Consider the following 25,914-nt stretch of genomic DNA (forward strand, 5'->3'; position numbering starts at 1 on the left):
AAAATCTTCATTCCTGTCTTCTTTCTTCTTGGCGATCACTAGGTAGGGACATGGAACCACTATAGTACTCTGTTAAGCTTTTCTTTCTTTCTTTCTTTCTTTCTTTCTTTCTTTCTTTCTTTTAAGAAAAAATTTTTATTAGTTGCAGGTGTACAAAGCAATGCAATACTTACACATTTACACCCCTCACAAAGTGATAACCCCCCCAAGTCTACTACCCCTCTGACATCGTATACAGCTGTTACAATACTATTGACTATCTTCCCTATGCTGTACTCCACATCCTGTGACCATACAATTATAGCTGACATTCAATGTTATTCTACTTCAGCTTCAGGTGTACAGCGCAGCGGTCAGGCATCTACACAGTCTATGAAGAGATCCCTCTGATAAGTCCAGTGCCCATCTGGCACCCTACATAATCTATACATTATTGATTATAGTCCCCGTACTGTATTTCGCATCCCCATGACTGTTTTGTGACTGCCGATGTGCAATTTCTAACCCCCTCCCCTTCTCCCCATCCTTACTCCTCTCCCCATCTAACAACCATCAGGTTTTTTTTTGTATCTCTGAGTCTATTTCTGTTTAGTTTGCTCATGTATTCTGTTCTTTAGATTTTACATATAAGTGCAATCATATGGTATTTGTTTTCCTCAGTCTGACTTATCTCACTTAGCATAATGTTCTCTAGGTCCATCCATGTTGTTGCAAATGGTAAGATTTCATTCTTTTTTATGGCCGAATAACACTCCATTGTATAAATGTACCACAGTTTCTTCATCCAGTCGTCTATCAATGGGCATTTCGGTTGTTTCCATATCTTGGCTGTTGTGAATAGTGTTGCAATAAACATAGGGTGCATATATTTTTTTGAAGTAGTGTTTTGGATCTCTTTGAATGAATACCCAGGAGTGGAATTGCTGGGTCATAAGGTAGTTTCATTTTCAATTTTTTGAGATATCTCCATACTATTTTCCATAGTGGCTGCACCAATCTGCAATCCCACCAACAGTGCCAAGGGTTCCCTTTTCTTCACATCCTCACCAGCACTTGTTGTTTGATGATTTATTGATGATGGCCATTTTGACAGGAGTGAGGTGGTATCTCATTGTGGTTTTTATTTCCATTTCTCTAATAATTAATGATGTTGAGCATTTTTTCATATGTCTGTTGGCCATCTGTATGTCCTCTTTAGAGAAATGTCTCTTCATGTCCTCTGCCCATGTTTTACTGGGTGCTTGTTTTTTTGGTCTTGAATTGTATGATATATATATATATATATATATATATATATATATATATATATATGTATTTTGGATATTAATCCCTTATCAGATGTATGATTGGTAAATATCTTCTCCTATTCAGTAGGATGCTTTTTGTTTTATGATCGTTTCCTTTGCATTAAAAAGCATTTTAGTTTGGTATAATCCCACATGTTTATTTTTTATTTTGCTTTCCTTGCCCGAGGGGATATATCAGTAAAAATATTACTCAGGGTAATGTCTGCAAATTTACTTCCTATATTTTCTTCTAGGAGTTTTATAGTTTCGGGTCTTACGTTTAAGTCTTTAATCCATTTTGAATTTATTCTTGTATGTAGCGTAAGAAGGTGGTCCAGTTTCATTTTTTTGCATATTTCTCTCCAGTTTTCCCAGCACCATTTATTAAATAGACTGTCTTTACCCCAATGTAAATTCAGAGATTAAGTGACCATATAGGCGTGGATTTATTTCTGGGCTCTCTATTCTGTCCCATTGATCTATGTATCTGTTTTTATGCCAGTACCATGCTGTTTTGATTACTGTAGCCTTGTGGTACGATTTGATGTCAGGTAGCGTGATACCTTTTGCTTTGTTCTTATTTCTCAGGATTGCCGTGGCTATTCAGGGTCTTTTATGGTTCCATATAAAGTTTAGGATTATTTGTTCTAGTTCTGTGAAATACGTCATTGGTAGTTTGATAGAAATTGCGTTGAATCTATGTGTTGCCTTCGGTGGTATGGACATTTTAACTATGTTTCCATTTATTTGTATCTTCTTTAATTTCTCTCTTCAGTGTCTTATAATTTTCTAAGTATAGGTGTTTTACTTCCTTGGTTAAATTTATTCCTAAATACTTGATTGTTTTTGAAGCAATTGTAAATGGGATTGTTTTCTTGATTTTTCCTTCTGATAGTTTTTTATTGATGTATACAAATGCAATGATTTCTGAATATTAGTCTTGTATCCTGCTACTTTACTAAATTCCTTTATCAGTTCTAATAGTTTTTTAGTGAAATCTTTAGGGTTCTCTATATATAGTATCATATTATCTGCGTATAATGACAAGTTTACTTCTTCCTTTCCAATTTGGGTGCCTTTTATTTCTTTTTCTTGTCTGATTTCTGTGTCCTGAACTTCCAGTACTATTTTGAATAAAAGTGGTGAGAGTGGGCATCCTTGTCTTGTTCCTGATCTTAAGGGGAATAAGGGTTTTAGCTTTTCCTCTTTGTGTATGATGTTAGCTGTGGGTTTATCATATAGGGCCTTTATTATGTTGAGGTATGATTCCTCTATTTCCACTTTGCTAAAAGTTTTTATCGTAAATCAATGTTGAGTTTTGTCAAATGCTTTTTCTGCATCTACTGATATGACCATATGATTTTTATTCTTCATTTTGTTAATATTGTATAACATGTTAATTGATTTGCGAATATTGAACCAACTTTGCATACCAGGAATGAATCCCACTTAATCATGGTGTGTGATCTTTTTAATGTACTGCTGAATTCTGTTTGCTATCTTTTTGAGGATTTTTGCATCTATGTTCATTAGGGATATCAGCCTATAATTTTCGTTTTTTGTAATGTCTTTGTCTGGTTTTGGTATCAGAGCAATAGTGGCCTCGTAAAATGAACTTGGGAGCCTTCCCTCCTGATTTTTTGGAATAGTTTGAGGAAAATAGGTGACAATTCTGTTTTGACTGTTTGGTAAAATTCACCAGTGAAGCCATCTGGTCCAGGACTTTTGTTTGTTCGGAGCTTGTTGATTATTGATTCAATTTTGTTGGTAATAGTTGGTCTGTTCAGATTTTGTTTATTCTTGATTCAGCTTTGGAAAATTGTATGCTTCTAGGAATTTAGCCATTTCCTCCAGATTATCTAATTTGTTGGTGTATAGATGCTTGTAGTATTTTCTTAAGAAGTTTTGTATTTCTGTTGTGTCTGTTATCACTTCTCCTCTTTCATTTCTGATTTTATTAATTTGGGTCCTCTTTTTTTCTTGATGAGTTTGGCTAAAGGTTTGTCAATTTTGTTTATCTTTTCAAAGAATCAGCTCTTGGTTTCATTGATCTTATGCATTGTTTTCTTGGTCTCTATTTCATTTATTTCTGCTCTGATCTTTATTATTTCCTTCCTTGTACTCCCTTTGGGCTTATTTTGCTGTTCTTTTTCCAGTTCCCTTAGGTATTAAGGATAGACTGTTGATTTGAGACTTTTTTGTTTCTTTGGGTATGCCTGCATTGCTATGAATTTCCCTCTTAGGGCTGCTTTTGCTGCATCCCATAGATTTTGGATCATTGTGTTTTCATTTTTGCTTCTCTCAAGGTATCTTTTGATTTCTTCCTTGATCTCATTGTTGACCCATTCATTATTTAGTGGCATGTTATTCAGCCTCCATGTGTTTGTGTGTTTTCCAATTTTCTTCTTGTAATTGATTTCTAGTTTCATAGCACTATGGTCAGAGAAGATTTCAGTTTTCTTAAATTTATAGAGACTTGTCTTGTGGCCTAGCATGTGCTCTATCTTGGAAAATGTTTCATATGCACTGAAAAAGAATGTATATTCTGCTGCTTTAGGGTGAAATTCTCTAAAAATATCTATTAAATCCAACTGGTCTAATGTGTCATTTAAGGCCACTGTTTATAGTATTGATTTTTCTGTCTGGAGGATCTGTCCATTGGTGTCAGTGGGGCATTGAAGTCCCCAACTATGATTGTGTTACTGTTGATCTCTGTCTTTATGTCGGTTAATATCTGTTTTATATATTTAGCTGCTCCTATGTTGGGTGCATAGATGTTTACTAGAATTATGACCTCTTATTGGATCTATCTCTTTGTTATTCTTTGTCTTTTATTATAGTCTTTGTTTTAAAGTCTATTTTGTCCAATATAAATAGTTACCCCAGCTTTTTTCTTGTGTCCATTTGTGTGAAATATCTTATTCCATCCCTTTTATTCAGTCTGTGTGTGTCTTTCAATCTGAGGCAAGTCTCTTGTAAACAGCATATGCATGGTCTTGTTTTCTTATCCACTCACCTACCCTATGTCCTTTGATTGGAGCATTTAGTCCATTTACATTTAAAGTGATTATTGACAGGTACTTAGTTATTGCCATTTTATTATTCATATGTCTGGTCCATGTTAGATAGTTTGTTTTCACCTTCTGGTTAAAAAAGCCCTTTTATAATAACAGTACCTGCAATACTGGCTTGGTGGTAATGAATTCATTAAGCTTATTTTCTGGGCAACTCTTTATCTCGCCTTCAATTTTAAATGATAGTCTTGCTGGGTAGAGCAATGTGGGTTGTAGGTCTTGGTTTTTCATCACTTTGAATATTTCCTGCCACTCCCTTCTGGCCAGAAAAGATTCTGTACAAAAGTCAACTGATAGTCTTATAGGAGCAACCTTGTAAGTCACTAGCTGTCTTTCTCCAACTGCTTTTAGGATTCTCTCTTTGTTTTTAGCCTTTAGCATTTTAATTATATTTCTTGGTGTTGGCCTGTTTGGGTTCATCTTGTTTGGAACTCTTTGTGCTTCCTGGGCTTATATATCGATTTCCTTTACCAGGTTAGGGAAGTTTTCAGTCATTATTTCTTCAAATATGTTCTCGATCCCTTGCTTCCTCTCTTTTCCTTCTGGTATTCCTATGATGCGAATTTTGTTGTGCTTGATGTTATCCTACAGGTCTGTTAAACTATTTTCATTGTTTTTTATTCTTTTTTTCTTTTTGTTGTTCTGATTGGGTTAATTCTACTATTTTGTCTTCTAAATCGCTGATTGTGTCCTGTGCTTCATCTAATCTGCTGGTGATTCCTTCTAGTATATTCTTTACTTCAGTTATTGTATTCTTTATTTCTGACTGGTTATTTTTCATGGTTTCTATATCCTTCTTTATGCTTGCTGTCCCTTTGTTGAAATCGTCACTAAGTTCCTTCATCATTCTTATCATCGGTATTTTAAACTCTATCTCTGGTAGGTTGACTGCCTCCATTTCATTTCGTTCCATTTCTGGAGGTTTTTTCTGTTCTTTTATTTGGGACATGTTTCTTTCCCTCCTCTTTCTGCCTGTCGCTCTTCGTTTGCTTCTATGTATTAGGTAGATCAACTAAGTTTTTCAGTCTTTGCTGGGTGATCTCATGTAGTATGTGTCCTTTGTAGTCAAATTGCTCAGTCTCCCTAATCTCCTGTACATGTGCTCCAGGAGTGTCCCTCGTGTTGTGAGTGTTCTCCTGTTGTAGTTGAACCTTGATTGCTTTTGGCTTGTCAGTGGGTGGGATTGACACCAGTCTGAGGAGCTATGAGAATTGGTAATGCCTACCGTATATGACCTGCTGTGTGATGGCTGACCCCTCAGCTGATTCACCCCTGCAGGCTCTTGTGCCTGTTGAGAACCCCCTTTGGGTGTACCACCTGTGGATCAAAGCAGGTAGTGCTTGGTGTGGTCTGAAACTGGCCTCTGGGTGTTTTGTTTCTGGTGCCACTTGTGCAGATTCAGATCTTATGCCAGTACTTGGCCTGTGACCCCCTGTACAGCGCCCCGAGGGCACTGTAGCCAGCCTCCACCTCAGGCTCACAAATTCCCAAGAATTGCTCCCAAGTGGCTGCATTACAAGTTTTAGGTCACTGTTCACTACAAAATCTCCCCAAGCTGCTGTGGACCATCCACTGCTGTAAAAAACCTCCTCCGTGGTTTGTGGGGTGGGGCTGGTCACCCAGGTGCTCAGAGTGCCCCTGGGAATGCAGTTCTAGATGGGCAGGGCGGTGTTACAGGGGGTTAAAGAGTATGGTCTGTGGTTTCTACAAATTCAGTGTAGTCTTGACTCCTGGACCAGTGGTGGGCTTGCAACCACCTTGCAAAACAAAAAACAATCCAACAACAACAAAAAACCAAATACACATACAAAGAAAACAAATGATAAACAGACAAAACACAGAAACAACAAAACAAAACAAAAAAAAACAAATAAAAAAACAACAGCAACAAAAAAGAAAAACCAAAAAAGAAGGGGGAAAAAAAGGAAATAGGTTCTTCCCCTGCTTTAATCTGCATGCAGATTGTGGAGCGGGGCCAGCTTCCCAGCAGTCAAGAGTCTTTCCCAGGAAACACAACCAGCTGTGCAAAGGGCATGGTCCCAGTGCATCAGAGGGCAGTGTGTGCTTGGGTTGGGGGGAGCTGGGGGTGGTGGAGTGAGAGGGGGTTGTTCCACCAGACCAATGAAGTCCCAGACCTGGCCCCCTGGGGGAGGGCCGTACCTGGAAAAAATCCCCCCCACCCCACAAGCGACACTTCTGCCAGCCTCCACCTGAGGCTCGCAGTCTCCCAGGAGCTGCTGGCAAGCAGCTGTGGTGCCCTCTGGAATACTGTTCATCACCAAAATCTCCCCAGGCTGCTTAGGGCTGTCCTTTGCTGTAAGAAACCTCCATGGCCTGTGGAGGTGGGGCCGGCCACCAGGCGCCCAGAGTGCCTCTGGAAATGTAGCTTTAGATGGGCCGGACAGGCCCCCAGGGAGCCATGGAGTGTGGTGGGTGGCTCCACATCAATGCAGTTTCTGCTCCTATACCAGCAACCAGCCCGCAAAAATGCACTGAGAACTCACTGCCAGCCACCACTCCTGACCAGTGCCCTCCAGCAAACGTTATTTCAAGGCTGCAGTCCCTCCACCCTCCCTAATCTGCAGCCTGTGGGGTGGGGCCAGCAGCCTGGATGTCAGGCATTTCCTAGACAATGTAGCACACGCTGTGTGGGGGCCCAGGGCGACAGCAAGGTAGTATGCCCCCACACAGACACAGGCATCTATTCTACTAGACCAATGTGGTCCCAGACCTGGCCCTGTGGGGAGGGCTTAACCCTGAAAAGATGGCGCCCTCCTGTGAGCCGCACGTGTGCAGGCTCCACCCAGGGACAACAGTGGCTCCTGTCCCTCCAGCTCCTGCTCCAAAGGCACTCAATTCAGTCCTTCCCCTTAGGCTCCTGGGGCCCCCGAGCTGCCACTCCCTCCAGCAGAGACCAGGTGAGTGCCGATCAGCGAGCAAGTCTGTGTGCTGGTTCCACAAGAGGTCGTCTGGCCTTCAGCTGCCATTTGTCCCACTGGGACAGGCAGACAGAATCCTCACTGATTTCCACTACCAAATGTGCGAACAACTCTTCCTGGTACAGGATCCCTGGGCTGGGGAGCCTGGTGTGGGGCCGGTTGGGGGGGCTCCCTCTTCAGGGGGGACCCTGCCACCAACGTCCCTCCCAGTGTTCACCTTCTCTGTGGGCTTTGGGTCAGTCTGCCTCGTGTCTCCACCCCTCCTACCAGTCTTGACATGGCTTCTTTTTTAACTCCTTAGTTTAGTGGTTCTGCTCAGCTAGTGTTCAGATGAATCCTGCAGTTGAATGTTCTATAAATTACTTGTAATTTTGGTGTGATCCTGGGAGGCAGGAGGTACAGCACCCCCCTAATCCGCCATCTTGGACCCCTCAAGGTGTTTTAGATTCTGTTAAACTTCTCTAAAGAGTTAAGGCCTATACCCTTTTAAGGGCAAATGCCCTGGAAAGTGTGTCAGGAGATAAAAGTCTGGTGAGCATTTCTGTATGTCTCGATTTTGTATGTTCTGTGGGGAAAAGTGAGATGCGTTTAGAGTTGGAAGGTAATGGTTTTGGGGTTTCAGACAAACGTGTGTACTGCCGTCCTGATTCACGCACAGTGCAGTGTGATGTCAGCAGTCGGAGGATTGCACTCAGGTACACTGAATGCCTGCGGTAGCACTGCGCTGCGCTTTTGAAAAGCATTCCTTTTTATGGAAAGCAGCGTGGATTTGCCTGGGCCAATGGAGGCACGACAGGGATGCGACCGACACCACTGTTTTCATGTGCGTCTGTGTTACACACAGTCTTAGGGTGGGTGTGTCCCTTTTCAGTCTCTCAGGCACCGTTGGGCAACAGGGCTCTGGGTGAGGCTGGTGCACGGTCCCGCTATCGGGGCTCAGTGCCAGGGGCGTCCCCAGCTCTGACTGCGCTGGGCCACACGCGTAGGGTGCGTGTCTGCTGACTGTGGGGCTCCTGGGCACTGAGCTTCATTGTCACCTGTATTTCCACCTCATGTCATTTAGGATCAAGCAATGCTGCGACAAAGTTTACACTGGTTGAAAGGGTCTCCATTCTCTCCCCACAGGGCTACCAAGGCCTGGTCGATGGCGGCAGCAACATTGTGGAAGCGGACTGGGAAAGTGTGTCCAGCATCCTGCAGGTGGTACGTGCCGGTGCAGTGCTGTCTTCTGGCCGTCTGTCGGTCTGTCTGTCTGCCTATGAGGAAGGCACGGTCTGCGGCCTGTTACACTTACGCTCTAGTCGGACGTCACACAAATCAGGGTGCTGCCTGGCTGCCTCCTCACCTTCAGTGTCATTTCATTACATTTTTTAGGAAGCATTACATCGTGACAATGGAGGAATTATCCTTGCAGTAAAGTTGTGCATCGTGGATAGAGTTCATTGTGGTACTTGCAGCAGATTTTTTTTCTGGGGGGGGTTGTTTTTTACACCAGATCAATGTTGAGCCAGCTTTGGTTTGTTGGAGCTGTGTGTTTGGTGGCCAAGCTCTGTGCACTTGGGTTTCCTCGAGTCCTTTGGCATCAGGTAACAAAGCCTGGAAGTGACCGGCCGTGGCCTCCAAGGGCTGTGGGTTTAGAGGGACACAGTACCTTGTCCTGGCCAGCTCCAGACTGCAGTGCCCAAAGGATGGCAATTACCACCTGAAGAGGAAAAGCAGTTGCTTCCTTTGAATTTAAAAGAACCCTGCCTGAATGTTTTATATTTTACTATGCCTGATAAATTCCTGGAACACTAGCTTAGTGAAGGCTCCAAACCGTTGAGAAATAGAGGTTACGTAGAGAGGGCAGATTTCATGGATTGTGAAATTTGATCTTTGAAACAGGTATTCATTCACCTGTGACTCCTATTGGGTGCTTTTTAATAGAAAGAACCAAATTGGTTCATCCTTCCTGGAGGTGCTAGTGCAATGGATGGATGGATGGAAAAAATATGGGACAATATATGAAAAATAAATAAAATAGTATTCAGCCTTTTAAAAAGAAGAAAATCATGCAATATGGGACAACATGGATGGACCTTGTGGGCATTATGCTAACTGAAATAAGTCAGATGGAGAAAGACAAATACTGCATGACATCACCTCCATGTGGACCTAAAACACTGTAGTCATAGACACAGAGACGGGCTGGGGGAGGGGGAAATGGGCAGATGGTGGGTAGAGGGTACAGATTTGCAGTTGTAAGATGAAGGAGTCCTGGGGATCTAATGCGTAGTGTGGGGACTGCAGTTAACGGTGCCATGTTGTATGCTTGAAGTTTAAGGCAGTAGATCTTAACTGTTCTCACTACACACACAGAAGGTAACTGAGGTGCTGGATGTGTTCATGAATTTGGTGGTGGTGATCGTTTCACAGTGTCCACATATATATTACGTCATCATGTCATATACCTTAAAAAGGTTAACAAAGCTGTATTAAATACTCGAGAGTTGCTAAGAGAGTAAATCTTGAAAGTTCTCACACAAAAAAGGCAGGTAATTTATACTCATCGATAGATGTGCTCATCATTTTACAGTCTACACATGTATCAACTCATCGCTGTACCCCTTAAACTTACCCAGTGTTGCATCTCAACTACATCTCAGTAAAGCTGGGGGTGCTAGTGGGGTGCATGTTGTAATGCTGGCCACAGATCCGTAAGTCTGCACGTGGACCTTCTTTGCTCTGTTTCTCCTGGAAAGAGACTGAAGGAGAGTATTACACACATACATGCTTAGGGACGGAAATATTTGCAGAAAATCAGGGTGGTATCATCTAAATTCCAGAAAGCACACTGTGTATGAAAAGAGCATTTCCGTTCTGCTATTGTGATTGTGCAGAAGATGGGAGATACAAGTGTGGTTGTGGTGTGTGTGCATGCACCCATGTACGTGCATGTGGATGTGCACACGTGTGTGTGTGCATGTGTGTGTGTGCAGGTGTATGCATGCTGGTGTGCATGTGCATGCATGTGTGTGTGTGTGTGCATGTGGGTGTGCGCACATGCATGTATGCAGGTGTATGCATGCGGGTGTGAATTTGCGTGTGTGCATGCAGGTGTATGCATGTGGGTGTGCATATGTATGCATGTGGGTGTGCACACGTGTGCACGTGTGTATGCAGGTGTATGCATGCGGGTGTGAATTTGCGTGTGTGCATGCAGGTGTATGCATGTGGGTGTGCATATGTATGCATGTGGGTGTGCACACGTGTGCACGTGTGTATGCAGGTGTATGCATGCAGGTGTGCATATGTGTGTGTGCAGGTGTATGCATGCGGGTGTGCATATGTGTGTGTGCAGGTGTATGCATGCGGGTGTGCATATGTGTGTGTGCAGGTGTATGCATGCGGGTGTGCATGTGTGCAGGTGTATGCATGCGGGTGTGCATATGTGTGTGTGCAGGTGTATGCATGCGGGTGTGCATATGTGTGTGTGCAGGTGTATGCATGCGGGTGTGCATATGTGTGTGTGCAGGTGTATGCATGCGGGTGTGCATATGTGTGTGTGCAGGTGTATGCATGCGGGTGTGCATATGTGTGTGTGCAGGTGTATGCATGCGGGTGTGCATATGTGTGTGTGCAGGTGTATGCATGCGGGTGTGCATGTTTGTGTGTGTGCATGTGTGTGTGTGTGCGTGTGTGTGTGTGTGCATGTGTGTGTGTGTGCATGTGTGTGTGTGTGCGTGTGTGTGTGTGCGTGTGTGTGTGTGTGCATGTTTGTGTGTGTGCATGTGTGTGTGTGTGCGTGTGTGTGTGTGTGCGTGTGGGTGTGTGCATGTTTGTGTGTGTGCATGTTTGTGTGTGTGCATGTTTGTGTGTGTGCATGTGTGTGTGTGCATGTGTGTGTGTGCGTGTGTGTTTGTGTGTGTGCGTGTGGGTGCATGTCGCCTTCTGACTGCATCTCAGTGAACCCTCTTTCCCCCTGAGGCCCTGTCTGTGCTGTCTCCTCCCTGTTTATGTGCTGCTGGCTTAACTTCCAGTCGTCAGGAATTACGTGACCCTCAATTGCTCGTGGTCAAATGAAAGTCCAGAGAACCAGCTCACCCCTGCTCTGCGCCTTGCACCTGCCGCCCCAGGCTCGCCTGTGCTGTGCCACGTCACACCACTGTCCCTGTCATACTGCCCAATATTATTAGCATGGGGTCCCTGCTGATGATGACTGAGCTCTCTGAACTGAGCAAGTGCTTAAAGGATTGCGTGCAAATCCCGGTTTTATAAGTGACCCGTGATGTCTGTAAGGCAGCCCTTCATTTTTCTAAATACAACTAGAAATACAACTTCATTTTAGAAATACTGAGTGGGAGAGATCATGAGTTGTCGCTCCCAGACGTTTGGATGACTGAACTTAAGTTTTCTTAAGAGTTGGCCTTTAAGGCGGGGGAGGTGTAGTGGGAAAGTAAATCCCGCTGGCTCACAGGTTCCTGTCCATTGTGCCTGCAGTCGTGCTGAGCTCTGGCAGATGGAGGGGGAGCCTTGTTACCTGGGCTGCTGGGCACACGCGTCTCTGGCTGGTCTTAGGCTCAGGGAGCACGGTGCCCAGCCCACCCCGCTGCACAGCCTTACCACCGGCTTCCCAGCTGGCTGTCGTCACCTTGCAGACTCTACTCTGCATGCTTCACTGATGGCTGCCATTTGTCCTTGTTTCGATGCCCTACTTGACTCCCCCCAGGCATGCTGCCCATGTCTCTGTCCATTGAATTCCAGGATGGAGCTAAAAATGGGAAAACTACAAGCTTTGATGGTGCACCCACTCAAAAGATCAAGAGGAGGGAAACCCAATTGCAAAGTCCCACTTGTACATCAGTCCTCACATGTGCCTGTCTCTCCAGCTTCGTGTCCAGTTGGAAGGAGACAGATGACAGGATTTCATTTCTTTCCCAGGGAGGGACCATCATCGGCAGCGCCCGTTGCAAGGCCTTTCGCACTCGGGAAGGCCGCTTGAGTGCCGCTTACAACCTGGTCAAGCTGGGCATCACCAACCTCTGTGTGATCGGCGGCGACGGAAGCCTCACCGGGGCCAATATCTTCCGGGAGGAGTGGAGCGGGCTGCTGGGCGAGCTGGCCCAAAATGGTCTGTTGCTGCGTCTGCGTGCATCGTCTCCAAGGGTTTCTGTCCCCCGCTCTGGTCCCCCTTCCCTTCAGAGACCTTTGACCTCATGCATACCACCAGCTTCACTGTCCCAGAGGTGTTCGTGGTATGTCAGATCTTATAGTCACCACCTCAGGACTTAAATTGGCCCTCAGATAATAACGATAATAAGAATATTTACTTTGCTGTGCTATGGTAGATGCTGGCACATAATTCCAGGTGAACGCAAAATATGACCAGCGGAGGTGTATGCCTGAGCTGATAGACACTGTGAGAAAGGCTGAAAGCGCACTGGGGCATGTGCCCTGAGTCCTGTAAACTCCACCGATGAGTGGCCAGCAGACCCGAGCAGCAAGGGCCTCTGTCTGACGTGGGCTTGGTGGTGACAGAGGAAAACTAGCCACCTAGGTCCTAGGTTGAGCTACACCCACCGCAGTCTGCCCGCCCCGTCGGGCTTTCCTGACAGCGTTAAGCAGACACCACCATGGACCTGTGAGAAGTCCCCGTGATGGTTATGTGCTATTCTCAAGTACCTAATTTTCTTAATTCTGTGATTGTCACGTGTCCACATTTAGAGCCACACCGTTCTCCCGGGCCGTTACTGGACAACTCAGATTTGATCCACCGATGGCATGGTGTAAACCCTTCCCTTCCCCCTATTTTGTACCCATGCTGTCATCTGTGACAGCTCCTGTCCCTTCATCACACCCACCGTTATCTGGCTTTTAATTCCATGAGTGTACAGAATTCGGTTGTGCAGAGCTGTGAGAAAACAAAGCGATAGGTAGAAGATGTGTCCAGAATGGCAGGTCCCTCTACTTACGGCCATCCTGTGTCCCACCCCGGGGGATGGGCGGGCTGCTCGCTGTGATGGACGGTGTGGCTTGTGTCTGCCGCAGGCAAGATTGACAAGCGGGACGTAGAGAAGCATGCGCACCTCAACGTGGTGGGGATGGTGGGCTCCATCGACAACGACTTCTGCGGCACTGACATGACCATCGGCACGGACTCTGCCCTGCACCGGATAATCGAAGTCGTGGACGCCATCATGACAACTGCCCAGAGGTAGGACCGCCCGGAGGGACCAGGGGGCGGGTGGGCGGGCAGGTAGCATGCGGCCCGGTGAGCCATGACGTGGGTGCTAATGTTGGCTCCGGAAGGTTCCACAGAGGGTGTCCTGGTGCAAGACTTGTCACTTGAGTGTTAGAAACCAGTGCAAGAAAACTGTTCTCTGGTTTTCTTTTTATTTTCAGTTTTATGAAGTTAGTCACCCCCTTGCCCCAATTATAGAAGAAAAATGTGTTAATTGGAGAGACTTTAGAAAACAGAGGACGAAGCCATCATTATGTAGAGCCCCGCAGGTCTCCTGCAGGAATAGCGGAGAGTAAGAGTGTGTGTGTTACCATATGTCTCCTCACGGTGACATTTCTAACCTGCCACGTGCCAAAGCGGATGAAGTGGTGATGTTTTGTCCACGGTGACACAGACTTCTGGCAGAATCATTATACAAGTACTAACTCCTTAGATGGCGTTAGAGTTTCTGAAGCTGTCATCACAATGTGAGAGAGTCAGCAGAACACGCGTATCCCATTTCCTGCATGAGGACTTTGAGACTAGCTCACCTCAGTGCCTGGGAAAGCCATGTCATCTCTCCAGGGTTCCGAAGGGCCACCCACAGCAGTTAGTTTCCGGAGTCACTGGGCACCAATCAAGCTTTCTGTCTCGGGTTTGCTGTGGGCTGTGTCCAGTCGTGGTGCCGGACCGGAGGAGTGGCTGTGTGTGCCTAGGTGGCCACGGTCTTGGACAGAGCATGGCAGTGTCCTGGAGTGTTAGTGTGTCTAGGGACCAGTGACTGTATGTTATAAAATTGGGAACCAGAAAGTGTGCTCGCTGCCCAATCCCTGTTACTCACAAGAGTTTGAGCCGCTCTTGTGGCAGCATTTACTTCTGTAGGAAGTGGGCCCCCTGTTGGAGGCTTGGGTCCCTGCCGTGATTATGAAGCGGTCTTTTGGTCCAGGTTGGCTGTGAGTGCTTGACTCTGCTGCCCCCAGTGGTGGTAAGTGGACGTTTCCTGTCTCTTTTGCAGTCACCAGAGGACCTTCGTTCTGGAAGTTATGGGGAGACACTGCGGGTACGTGCAGGCAGATCGCACTCAAGTGGAAAGGTCCCTCCCTCAGCCCCTGGAGAGCCCTGCACCCATAGCAAATGCCCCCTGGAGGGGTGGGGCAGCCGGCAGTGCTTGGCACGCCCAAGCCGTCCTGAGTGCCACGTGCCGGGGGCAGCCTCACAAGATCCTGCTGTCCCCACCTAGGTACCTGGCTCTAGTGAGCGGCTTGGCCTGCGGGGCAGACTGGGTGTTCCTCCCAGAATCTCCGCCAGAGGAAGGCTGGCAGGAGACAATGTGCATCAAGCTGTCAGAGGTGAGTGGGACGCTGCCCCCTCGGCTGCCCCCATGTGGGTCACGCTGTGCCGGCCGCGGCTGGTGAGTACCGTCACGGGTCTCAGTTTGGATAGAGGCTTCCACCGGTGGAGACTTAGGGTTCTGACGTAAATACACGCTGGTCGCCTCGCCTGGGTGGGTGGGGGGACCCACATACATTGGTTGTTCACGCGGGCACCCACTTCCCAAAGTAGTACACAAACGGCAGCTGCATTCTCTGCGCAAAGCAGATGTTGACATTCTAAGTAGAGGAGGGAACTTGTCACTGCGGCCACTGAACGAAATCAGCGCTAGGGAGAAAGCTGTTCCCCACTCTGTCTCCACAAAGCGGCGTGAGCAAACCTGAGTTTAATCACAGTTCCCCACAGCGCTGCGGAATACCTCATGACAACTCTGTCCTTGTGTCCCCACCACGGGGCTCACCATCAGGTCCAACTGTGGGCGAATTACTTTGAAGCAGTCTTTTCCCTCCTGTCCATCATTTGTGGCATGGTCGTGTCATAGTGGATTGTTCCTGTAAGGTGAATGTCCTGTAAGGTGAGGTGTCCCTTTAGAACAGCGTTCAGCTTTCAGGACAGAAACTCCGATGTGGGAGGAGTACCAGATAAGCTTTGCTGACCTAAAACCCCGTGTAAGAAACTTGCTTAGAACTGTCCTTCTCCCAGGAAGAATCACCCCCGTCTGAAGTTGGAGCTCTTAGCTGTAACCAGACCGGTGACTTGGGGAGTGTCCAAAGTATGGACAGGACCACAGGCGTGACAGGGAGCTCACTGTTCCCGGTCTGACCTGGGTACCTGGTGGCATTCTCTGCCAACAGCTGGTGCTGGGAGACACGCGGCTGAGTGTGTAGGGTCAGGGTGGCATGCCTGTCCTGTGTGCCGCAGAGGACGTCCACTTAATTGCTTCCTATGGGATAATAGCTGTAATCTTGTACCTGTCACTGGTTTTTGTTGGTCCTTAATGTGGCACTGTGGGGGCTTTTCTAAGGATCTCACTGGATAAATTGGCCCAGGAAGCAAGCCCCAGGCGGCCCCAGTCTCACAGGCATTTCAGTATGGGACTGGAAAGGCGTTGGGTACTGGCTCTGCCACCCCCAGGGTAACTTTGGGCACAGGGCCTCACCTTTTGGGTCTGACGCTCCTCAGCTGCACGGTGGGGATGTGGGGCTCCTTAGCAATGGTGTGACGGGTCAGGGAGGGGACGCACTGTTCCAGGCGGGGGCCCCAGGTGCACAGACAAGGCTGCCTTCCGTTGCTTCTGACCGCTCGGCGGTGTCGTGTGCTGTGGTTGAAGCGTGGCTGTCGGGCCGAGCCTCTATTTCTGGATGTGTTATTACTTCCGTTTTTGCATTTTCAGATGATGCTAAAATACACACTCTCGTAGTCTTCATCTTTACACCTTTTTGAAAATGTTTCTGATTAATGCATTCTTCAAGGTATAGCACACCTGTCAATGTCTATAATGAAAGCTCCCCCAAACCAAGCAGCACATGTATTTGTGACCGCAGCACAGATGGGGCAGCCCGTGAGGACAGCACAGCAGGGGACATCCTCTGGGCTCCTGGCAGGGGCAGCTCCGACACTGCCCGCCTGGGCCTCACTGCCCCACGCCGCTCACACCTGCCGCCAATACTCCTTCCTTCGGGGCGTTAGCGAGAGCAAACTGGCCAAGAGTGATTTCAGGGCCCCCGGGTGACTGCCCTGAGCCCAGGAGGGCAGCATCCGCATGGCTGCCCTGCCAGGAGGGTGGCAGGGTGGCTGCCTGGCCCGGCTGGGCTCGCCGTTCTCCTCCCCTCCCTTCTGTGCCCACCTGCCTCCTGCCCAGGCCTGGGGGCAGTATCTTCTGGTCCCAATGGCAGAGAATTCCTGGGTAGGGGCTGGGATCACAGGAGGTGGCAGGAAGTCTGGTTTTTGAAAGAGATGAGAAGCTGGTTTGCAGGGAGACGGGTGGGGGAGCCGGCCTTTGGGCTCACCTCCATCTGGGGTGCTTGTCTGGGGCCACCTCACGTGCCGTGACATCACCAGGTCTCAAAGGCCCCTCCCTGCGCCCGCTCACCCAGAGCTCCTTCACCTTCTTTCGGTGTCATTAGGAAACAGCTTGTGAAATTAGGTGACGGTTCTACCTGGCAAGAGGCCAGTTCAAGGGGCGGAGGTGGGGCCCTGCCACGGTTTTGTTGTTGTTAAGAACAGTTTAAGCATTTTAGGATCTTCATTTTCTGTCTCCTTAGAACCGAGCCCGAAAAAAAAGACTAAATATCATCATTGTGGCCGAAGGAGCAATCGATACCCAGAATAAGCCGATTACCTCAGAGCAAATCAAGGAGGTGAGTGTGCCTGGACCGGGTCACCATAACACGACTGGCAGGGCTTGGGTTTGGCACTTGCCATTATTATTTTGAAAACAATTTGTGTTCTTCCTGACAGTTAAAAATATTTTCACGTTGACTCATAATTTTAGTGACATGAGAATCATACCGCTCCCGGCTTCTGGAGAAATATTCCCAAAGGGCCAGAGCTCCCCCGGCAGAGAGAGGAAATGGGGCATGGCGGGACGGGGCGGGTTCTGCTCTGGGCACCAGCTGCCCTGAGAGCCAGGAGGGTCCACCCCCGACCACGAGTCCTGTCCCGGCCAGTCCCCTCCCACCGCCACCCCCACCCCGGGGAGCATGCGCTGAGCATGTCCTCACAAAGAAAGCCCAGTTGTTGCACGTGAGTCACGGCCCTTCCCTGCAGACAGGCCCACACCACGTCCTGTTGCCACAAGGCTCAGGCACGGGTGCTGGCCTGTCAGGCCTGTGATGGGATCGCCCGGGCTCCCCAGTTACGGAGTCAACTGGGCTCGTTCTGGACAAAACATCTGGGACACAGACGGACAGGCTGTGGTTGAAGCCACCTCTCCGGGCAAAGGGTGTTACCACTTGGCTTTGCAAGTTGGTTTCTCTGTTCCGCCGCCTTTGTTCCCGGGCCAGCTGTGCATCTGAGTCTTAACATATTGAGAGAGAGCGGACCATGAGAGCCAGAAGGAATTCCCAGGAGCCAACCCCATTGTTTTTGTAGAGGAGTCAGTGAGGTCTCGGGGACACGGTTGTGTTGATGGGGTTCCCGGCCGGGTGTGGGGGTGGGGGGGCACCTTGACTGACTGGGTTGTGCTTGTCAAATACAGTTGTACAAATGTAGGGCGATTCAGGGGAACGTTCGCATTTTATAAAGTGTTAATCATACTTTCAACACAAGCTATAGAAACAGTGTTGTTTTCAATCATATTTATGTCCATTTGAGAGGTAGGAAAAAAATAAAGATTTTATTTGATAAAACCGTTGATTTTTAAAAAGTTCATCTAGCCATTAAACTGAGCATTCCTTTGGGAAGTGAACTGCTTGTACCATGCATACCTGAAGAAAAAGTAGAAAATCCGTTCTCAGCCCCCACCCCCTGTCCCCTGGTGGGAGCTGATCTGCCCATCTGTGTTTCCCGCAGCTGGTGGTGACACAGCTAGGCTACGACACGCGTGTGACCATACTTGGACACGTGCAGAGGGGCGGCACGCCTTCGGCCTTTGACAGGATTTTGGTAAGTGCAGCGGGAACTGTCCGGCAAATTCACAAGGACAGGGACATATCTGGGAGTACAGAGAACCAGCTCGCTGCAGAGACTGACTAACGTTCAGTAGCGCCACCAGAGAGCATCAGCCTGCAGCCTGGGGTGGCCAGTCCCCGGATGCTCTGGCCCCACTGTCGCTGGGAGACTACTCAGCTCCCAACGGTCCCCTGCCTTCCCCTCCCCGCCAGTTCTTAGTGGAGTTGGGATCTCTTAGTGGGAGGTAGACGCCGTGGGAAGGACTGTGGTACCTGGCTGGGACACATCCGGGGGACAGCGGGGAGGTTGATGGGCATGATTAGAACACATGGGGCTGTGTAAACACCCAGGCACTGGGGGTAGGAGCCCGTGGACACACCTGCCTGGGGGTCTCCAGGGGGAAGGCTGCCTTGGCCGGGCCGTGGGCTCACTGACCTCGTCAATGTCATTTGCAGGCCAGCCGCATGGGGGTGGAAGCCGTGGTTGCCCTTCTGCAGGCCACCCCAGAGACCCCGGCCTGCGTGGTGTCACTGAGCGGGAACCAGGCGGTGCGCGTGCCCCTGGTGGAGTGCGTGCAGATGGTGAGAGCAGGCGCCTCGGTCCCGTGCCCGGTGCTGGCGGGAGGCACAGGGAGTTAAGTGATCGTCCCCAGATACAAGACACTGCCTCGTGGGTGCAGCAGCAGGCTTTCTAGCGCGTGGGCCCTTCCATGATTCTGTGACACTTAGTATAACCGTCCCCTGAAAGGGAGCCCCGTCTGTGAGGAAAGCTTGTGCTGGAAGCACTCGTGAGGGTTTCTGTCAACAAGTCAAAGGCGAAATGCAGGAAAAGGGCTCCAAGGAGACTGAGGAGCGGGCCAGGATGTCCTGTCCTCAGATTTCAGCATGTCCTGCCGTCCTGTCCCCAAGGGCGTCCAAATCTGTGATGGACACTGGCATTGCTAATTCAGGTGGCATCCCCACATGCACCTGCCACCTCCTGGCCCCGGGTACGATGTCCCACTTCAGGAACTCACAGTGGAAGTTGTTCTTGTTGGTTATTTCTCAGAGTCCCTTTGTCACTGTCGCCCCACTGGGTCTTTCCAGGGGCTCTGAAGTATACACATTTTATAACATATAGAGAGGTGATTAATTAAGTCACAGGGTTTATTGGACGTGACCTTAGATGCATCATTTCCAAAAGCCTGTGGAAGGGAAGTTCTTTTCCACCAAGTATCCTGAGCCTGGCAGTGATAGGCTGGCCACAGCCTGGTGTAGATGTGCTGACCCCAGGCCGCCAGCCTGGAGGGTTGGGTGTGAGGGGCCGGGGTGAAGGCACCAGTGGGCCCGCCTCTCTCCTGGGTGCGAGGACGCACCGCTGCCTCTGATACTGCCTTCTTCCTCTCGTCGTCTCCTCAAAGACCCAGGACGTACAGAAGGCGATGGATGAAGGGAGGTTCAAAGAGGCCGTGCAGCTACGCGGAAGGTGACTGTCCTGAAGGACACTGTCGTGGGGACGTGTGCTGGCAGCCGGGCCACTCGCAAGGCCCGGGAGGCTGTGCTCGGCCCATGTCTGTGAGAAGTCTGCAGGTGGCGGGCCCGGGTGACAGTGAGGGGAAATGGTTTGTCTGTCTCTTCGGGGTGGCGGGGCTGGGGTGGGTGTCAGAACCTAACAGCATTATGATAAGTGACAAGTGTCTAGTGTGTTGGGTAAGAGACCTGAGCGTATGGATTTCTTTGTTCCCTAGCCCGCTGACACTGTGTGTGTCCAGGTGACTGGAAACACATGGTGCTGTGTCCCCATGAGGGCTGGTGGGACTCAGGGTCACATTTGGTTCCCTTCCTCTGAGGGGTGGGGCCGTTTGCTGACTGTGCACTCCGGCTGCCCGGGTGAGCTCCCTGCTGCGCCATCCATATTCCACACTGGTCCAGCAGCCTCTTTTCTTCCAGGAGCTTCGAGGGGAACCTCAACACCTACAAGCTGCTTGCCATCAAGAAGCCAGACTCCCAGATCCAGAAGGTGGGTGGTGGTGCTGCATGTCCCCGTCCCTTGCTGCCTTCCTGCCATGGATGTCTGGTGGCTGGCAGCTGGTGGCAGGCGGGCCACTTCCTGAGTGTACATGAGTACGAGTGGGGACACACCTGTGACAAGTGCCACACGCCCCCTGTCTTGCAGAGTGGCTGCAATGTGGGCATCATCAACGTGGGTGCGCCGGCTGCCGGGATGAACGCAGCCGTGCGCTCGGCCGTGCGTGCGGGCATCTCCTCTGGACACAGGATGCTCGCAGTGTACGACGGCTTTGAGGGCTTCGCCAAAGGCCAGGTGGGTTCCTCAGGAGGCGCCCGGCACAGGGGCACGTGACGCCGTAGGGAAATGGGGGACCTGGGACTCCACTGGGTAGGGAGCACAGCTTTTGCTTTAGGGTCCCGTCCGTCCTAGGGAAGGCTCTCGGTGCACCCACGGGATTGATGTGTGTTAACCTGTTTACATTGCACAGTGAATATGAGCTGTTGTCCCCATTTTCCTTACGTGAGAAATGGGTGCGGAGACGTTAACTTGACCCAGGTGGCAGGGCAGCGTCTCAAACACCGTGGTGGGGCTGCACGCTAGACCAAGGGCGTCCTGGTCCACAGTGTTCACTCCCCTGGTTGCTGGGCATCCTCGTACCGAGCCCTCACGTGGCGGAGTCCTGTTAGCTAAGAGGGCAGACAGGACTGCAGCCCCCGTGAGTTTGCATCTTAGGGAGGGAGAGGAAGCTAAGCACAAACAGATGGAGTAACTGAATAGCACGCAGGAAGTGGCCAGTGCTAGAGAAGAACACCCAGAGGGGCTGGTGTGGGCGGTGGTCGTCTCAGACTCAGGGTCGAAGGGCTGAGCGAGTGTCCCAGAGACAGGCTGGTGGGTCCTTGGTGGGTAATGTAAGGACTCTGGCCCATATCCTGAGAAGCCTGATCTGAGCAGGGACGTGGCCCATGCTGACCTATAGGGGGACTAAGAGGGGCGGGGCTTCTGTTGTAACTTAGGCCAGGGATGCGGGGATTTGGTTCATTCCTGGTAACTGAGTCCATGACACGTCTTCTAGGGTCTGTGTGTGTTTTGAAGGCAGGGCCAATACGATTTGCTCAGTAAATATGCACAGGGGTGGAAATGGAGGCGAGAATGAGTCCATTTCTGGCCTGAGTTGCAGTGGATGGACACAGGGCAATGTGAGAGGCACTGAGGTTAGGAGGTGTTAAGTGGAGTCTGGGGGCGTCTGAAGGGGGCCGTCGGGGAGCAGAGAGAGGTGGTTTCTGGGGGCTCAAGAGACGTGGGCAAAAGATGCACGTTTGGCGGGGGGGGGGGGGTGGGGGTGGGGCGTCGGCTTACAGGTGGTGTTTAAAATCGTGACACAGGTCCGCGAGGGTGGAGGTGAGGAGAGCCAGGAGGCCCAGCTCCGGAGGCTGAGGCATGCCGAGGACAGGGTGCACATACCTCGCCGGCGTCTTACATCCATAGAAAAAAGTGATAATCTTAATTTTTCTTTTACTTCCCAAAGGTAGGATTTGGCCAGCACAAGTACCCTTCTGACCCAGGACTAAGATGCAGAGATACAGTGTAGACAGCAGGGCCTGGCCTCACCAGTGGTTGGACCTTGGTCTCTGGTTCAAGTCTTAACTCCTGCAGCACCGTGATGGAAGCTGTCTGCTAACCCTTCGCGGATCCTTGCAGACGCCCAGCCCGCTGGGCTATTACAAAGCTTCTAATTCCCTTGCTTTCTCACTTCAGCTGTATCACTCTGTTTGCGTGTTAGATAAAAGAAATCGGCTGGTCAGATGTCGGAGGTTGGACCGGACAAGGTGGCTCCATTCTTGGGACAAAACGGTAATCTCCTGCCTCGATTCCAGCCTGCTCTTAGGGGGAAGAAACAGCCGTCTCCTAGAGGACAGCAGTGGTACAGAAGCTGGAAAAGGATCCCGCAGGAGGGGGCCCTAGTCCACATCCTGCCCTGCCCCAGGAGGCAGAAAACTTGGGAACCGTTTCCTCCCCAAATTCCTCCTATCCTCTTACTTGAAGAATCAAATGCTGGGTAGAAATCCTGCATCTCATTTGAGGTGACAAAGATAAATGATGTCACTGAGCTGCGGAGACTGTACCACGTAAACTAGAATCAGCATTGTTGGTACTGGCTTACTGTCCCTGGGAACGGCCGTGGCCGTTTCTCCCCATCAGCTTGCTGTCCAGACCCCAGAGGAGCGCCCACGGTGGAAGCAGGCTGTGCCACTGCAGCCTGTCGGCGACACCCCAGGCGCTGTTTGCTTTATGAGCCGTCCTTGTAGCTCTGGGTGAGCTGACAGCCCATCCTGCTGATTCTCTCTAGACCCTGGGAAGGATCTTCTGCTGATGTGATGCCCAGTCGTGTGCCCTGCCCCCCAGGCCTGTGTGTGTGCCCTGAGGCTTCTTATAAATCTACCAGCAGTACAAACACTGCATTTCCTGGCTTTCAAGGCAGTAGAAATGATTCTCTCTTGAATTTGAAACGACTGGAACAGTTGGGTGGGCTCGTGGGACTGGGCGTGGCCAAGTATCCTGTTTGTTGGCGTGTTTGAGATAGGTGATAAAACGGGAGCAACAAATATGAGTGGGTGTGACTTTAAAGATTAGATTGGATAAGGCACAGAGCTGGCGGTTTCCTTTCAAACGATACTTGTTACGAGTATTTACAAGTTACTGTGTTTTTGTTCAACCTAATGAGGCTGTACAATTCTTTTGGACAGCTGTAAAGCTTCTTCCGAAAGAAAAAATTTCCCGTTTTCTTTTGAAAATACACCTTCTGAGACGTGATCCCTGGCCACTCCTGCTGTGTGTGGCCCCCCAGGCTGCTCGCCACCAGCCACAGGGAGGAGAGAGCAGACCTTCCGTGCTCAGTGCCACGCAGCCGGCCGCGCGGATGGGGCCAGGCGGCCGCCGTGTGCGGCCGTCTGACCTGCGCTGTCTGACCGTTGCAGGACGCTCCCCGGGAAGTACCTGGAGCAGATCGCTGCCCAGATGCAAGCGCACAGCATCAACGCACTGCTCATCATCGGGGGCTTCGAGGTACGTCCGTCCCACCTGTGCTCGCCGGCTGGCTCGTCCGCGCTGTGCGCTGCGCGCTGCCACGGCGTGGCCAGTCCCGGCTCCGCCAGAATCCTCGGGAGCTGGGGTCGTCCAGCCAGGCCCCGACTGCCGCTGGACGACTGTGACACACAGCGTGGCGGGGGCCAGGACTCGCCCAGCGGGAAGTGACGCTGGCTCCTTGGCAGGGGTTCATCTGCTCAGTGAGTTCCCACGTCCTTCAAGTCAATAGAAATGATTCTCTTGAACTTGGAGCCCTTGGGCTCTTCAGAGAGGAAGGTAGTCATGTGGCCAAGTCATTGCTCTGTGTCTGTGCCACCTTAATTTATGTCTGTTCCACCAAGGTCAGCCCCATGCTGATGTCTCGTTTCAGAGAAAGCAAATGCAAGCCTTGGATACTCAGACCCTTGCCAATAAGGGACGTAGTCTCACGTCTACATGATGATGTCCTGTGGGCCCCTTTGTGCTTAAAGAGCTGCTTGTCCCCATGATGACGTTACCCCCGTTTCCACGTTCACTTTCTGGCGGTTGTCAGTGCCTGCTGCCCCCTCCCCTTCCTGTCCCCCAAGTGCACATGCTTGTCCAACAGGCCTACCTGGGACTGCTGGAACTGTTAGCCGCCCGGCAGAAACACGACGAGTTCTGTGTCCCTATGGTTATGGTCCCTGCCACCGTCTCCAACAATGTGCCGGGGTCTGATTTCAGCATCGGTGCCGACACGGCCCTGAACACCATCACCGACGTAAGTGTGTGTCCAGCAAAGCAGGTGGCATGGACGCTCGCTAACCAAGGGCACTCAGCCCGCTTTTATCTACCAGTGCACCAGAAACGAGCGCCAGGTCTGCGTTGTTGGTTTGCTGCCAGAAAAGTATGAAAAAAAGTCTGACCATCTCTGATCCAGCTCCCAAAGATTCGTACCACTCTTTTTTCATGCCATGGCCACGACGACGTGTCCCTGTGTGACAGTGAGCATCCACAGCTCAGGCCGTCATGAGTCATGGTGTTTTGTGATTTGGATAATCATTAAAATTAGTTTTGTGATTTTTTTTTTTTTGGTTGAGCCAAACTTACTTGTAGCCTCTGTCGCCTTACTGCGCTGAATGCCTGGTCCGATGGCCCTGTTTGAGGCCAGAATCTGAGCCAGGTATTTGTAATTTTATTCATTGACTTGAATCTACCTTTAGCATTAGTTATACTTTCGGCTGAGGCCCCCGGCGTCATTCTCCCCTTTGCAGATTGGGGATATTAAATTACCTCTAAAACAATATTGGTGCTATTTTAAGGCGCTTTTTATTGAAAGGCAATAAACATACAAATACATCCTTGTTATTATATTTGTAAGTCACACTTGGGAAATCGCATGGGAGTTTGAAGATCAGTATCCAAAAGATGCATTTTTTTTTTTAATTTGGTGTCTAAATTTTTTCAATAAGTTCTCAAGTTTTATTTTCCTTGCAAACCTAGATCTTGCGAATGTTTTTCTAAGATTGTTTTTTTTTAAACCCGTGGCATCCTGTTTGTTTCTAGTGCTGGTAAATAAAAACAAATATAAACAATGCTTTTAAAGTAAAATTCCGGTGATAAGTAACGCTTACTGCTTGTTCGTTGCTCTCCTCTGCTTCCTAAATTTTCTGCGATTTTTTTACTAAAAAGCCTTGCCCTGTGTCACCTGTGTCCCCGTGCTGGAGCACCCATCCTATGTGCACCCCTAACTGCTTGCTGCGCCACTGCTCCTGCTTTCCTGGTGACTCACTCCTGCTTTCGCTGCGACTGGACTAATTCCACTCCCGATGGATCTTCGAGCTGTGCATTGAAAGGTCCTGTCTGTCCCCAAATGAACTTCGTCTTTGTTTTGACCTCTCTTCTCCCTGCCTGTGCTGGATGTTGAATCTGCTTCCACTGAGCTTGCAGTAGAAGCAACTGGAAGTTCATTTTTCCTACCTGTCACCTCCTCAGAACCGGCTGGATTCGGGGTGGGGGATAGGAGTGGGGGACTTTGAAAGGTGTCATCTGCAGGTCCTACCCAGGTTGGCGTTTATTCCTTGTGGTATTTGATCTTCACTTTCAGGCACGAGGACAAGAGTCTCCCACTTGGCAATTCCAGGCTCCTCTGTTACAGAGAACGTTTTTCTGGATTATAAAGATCTAATACTTGTATGTGTGTTGTCGAGAATTTGAAAACCAAAATATCCAGGGAAAAACTCCAGATTACCCACCGGCTTCCCTCAGCGGGCTCTTGGGATTTATTTCATACCTTTCAGGTCTGGTGCTGTATTCACTTGGTTTCTCAAAACTGGGGTGATGAAGGAGGCGGTTTTCCATTGGTGCCGGTCCGCTGGTCTTGGTGGTGATTGGGGATGAGTGGGCACTCAGCATGCCCCGAAACTACGGGGACAGGCATG

General features: G+C 49.5%; 1 protein-coding gene across 2 annotated transcripts in view; it reads left to right on the forward strand.

Annotated features, from left to right (window-relative positions):
• PFKP (phosphofructokinase, platelet) overlaps positions 1–25,914 on the forward strand; it is a 66,429-nt gene that overhangs the window by 27,386 nt on the left and 13,129 nt on the right. For both annotated transcript variants that reach the window (XM_033102151.1, XM_033102152.1), the window contains exons 3-16: positions 8,425–8,502; positions 12,220–12,409; positions 13,327–13,492; positions 14,514–14,558; positions 14,739–14,847; positions 17,095–17,190; positions 18,344–18,436; positions 18,898–19,023; positions 19,842–19,906; positions 20,371–20,440; positions 20,597–20,743; positions 22,212–22,282; positions 23,407–23,494; positions 24,102–24,254. In XM_033102151.1, the coding sequence (XP_032958042.1) occupies positions 8,425–8,502; positions 12,220–12,409; positions 13,327–13,492; positions 14,514–14,558; positions 14,739–14,847; positions 17,095–17,190; positions 18,344–18,436; positions 18,898–19,023; positions 19,842–19,906; positions 20,371–20,440; positions 20,597–20,743; positions 22,212–22,282; positions 23,407–23,494; positions 24,102–24,254 (1,497 nt within the window). The remainder of the gene's footprint in view (positions 1–8,424; positions 8,503–12,219; positions 12,410–13,326; positions 13,493–14,513; positions 14,559–14,738; positions 14,848–17,094; positions 17,191–18,343; positions 18,437–18,897; positions 19,024–19,841; positions 19,907–20,370; positions 20,441–20,596; positions 20,744–22,211; positions 22,283–23,406; positions 23,495–24,101; positions 24,255–25,914) is intronic.

The sequence above is a fragment of the Rhinolophus ferrumequinum genome, unplaced genomic scaffold (assembly GCF_004115265.2).
Source record: "Rhinolophus ferrumequinum isolate MPI-CBG mRhiFer1 unplaced genomic scaffold, mRhiFer1_v1.p scaffold_109_arrow_ctg1, whole genome shotgun sequence".
Taxonomy (NCBI): Eukaryota; Metazoa; Chordata; class Mammalia; order Chiroptera; family Rhinolophidae; genus Rhinolophus; species Rhinolophus ferrumequinum.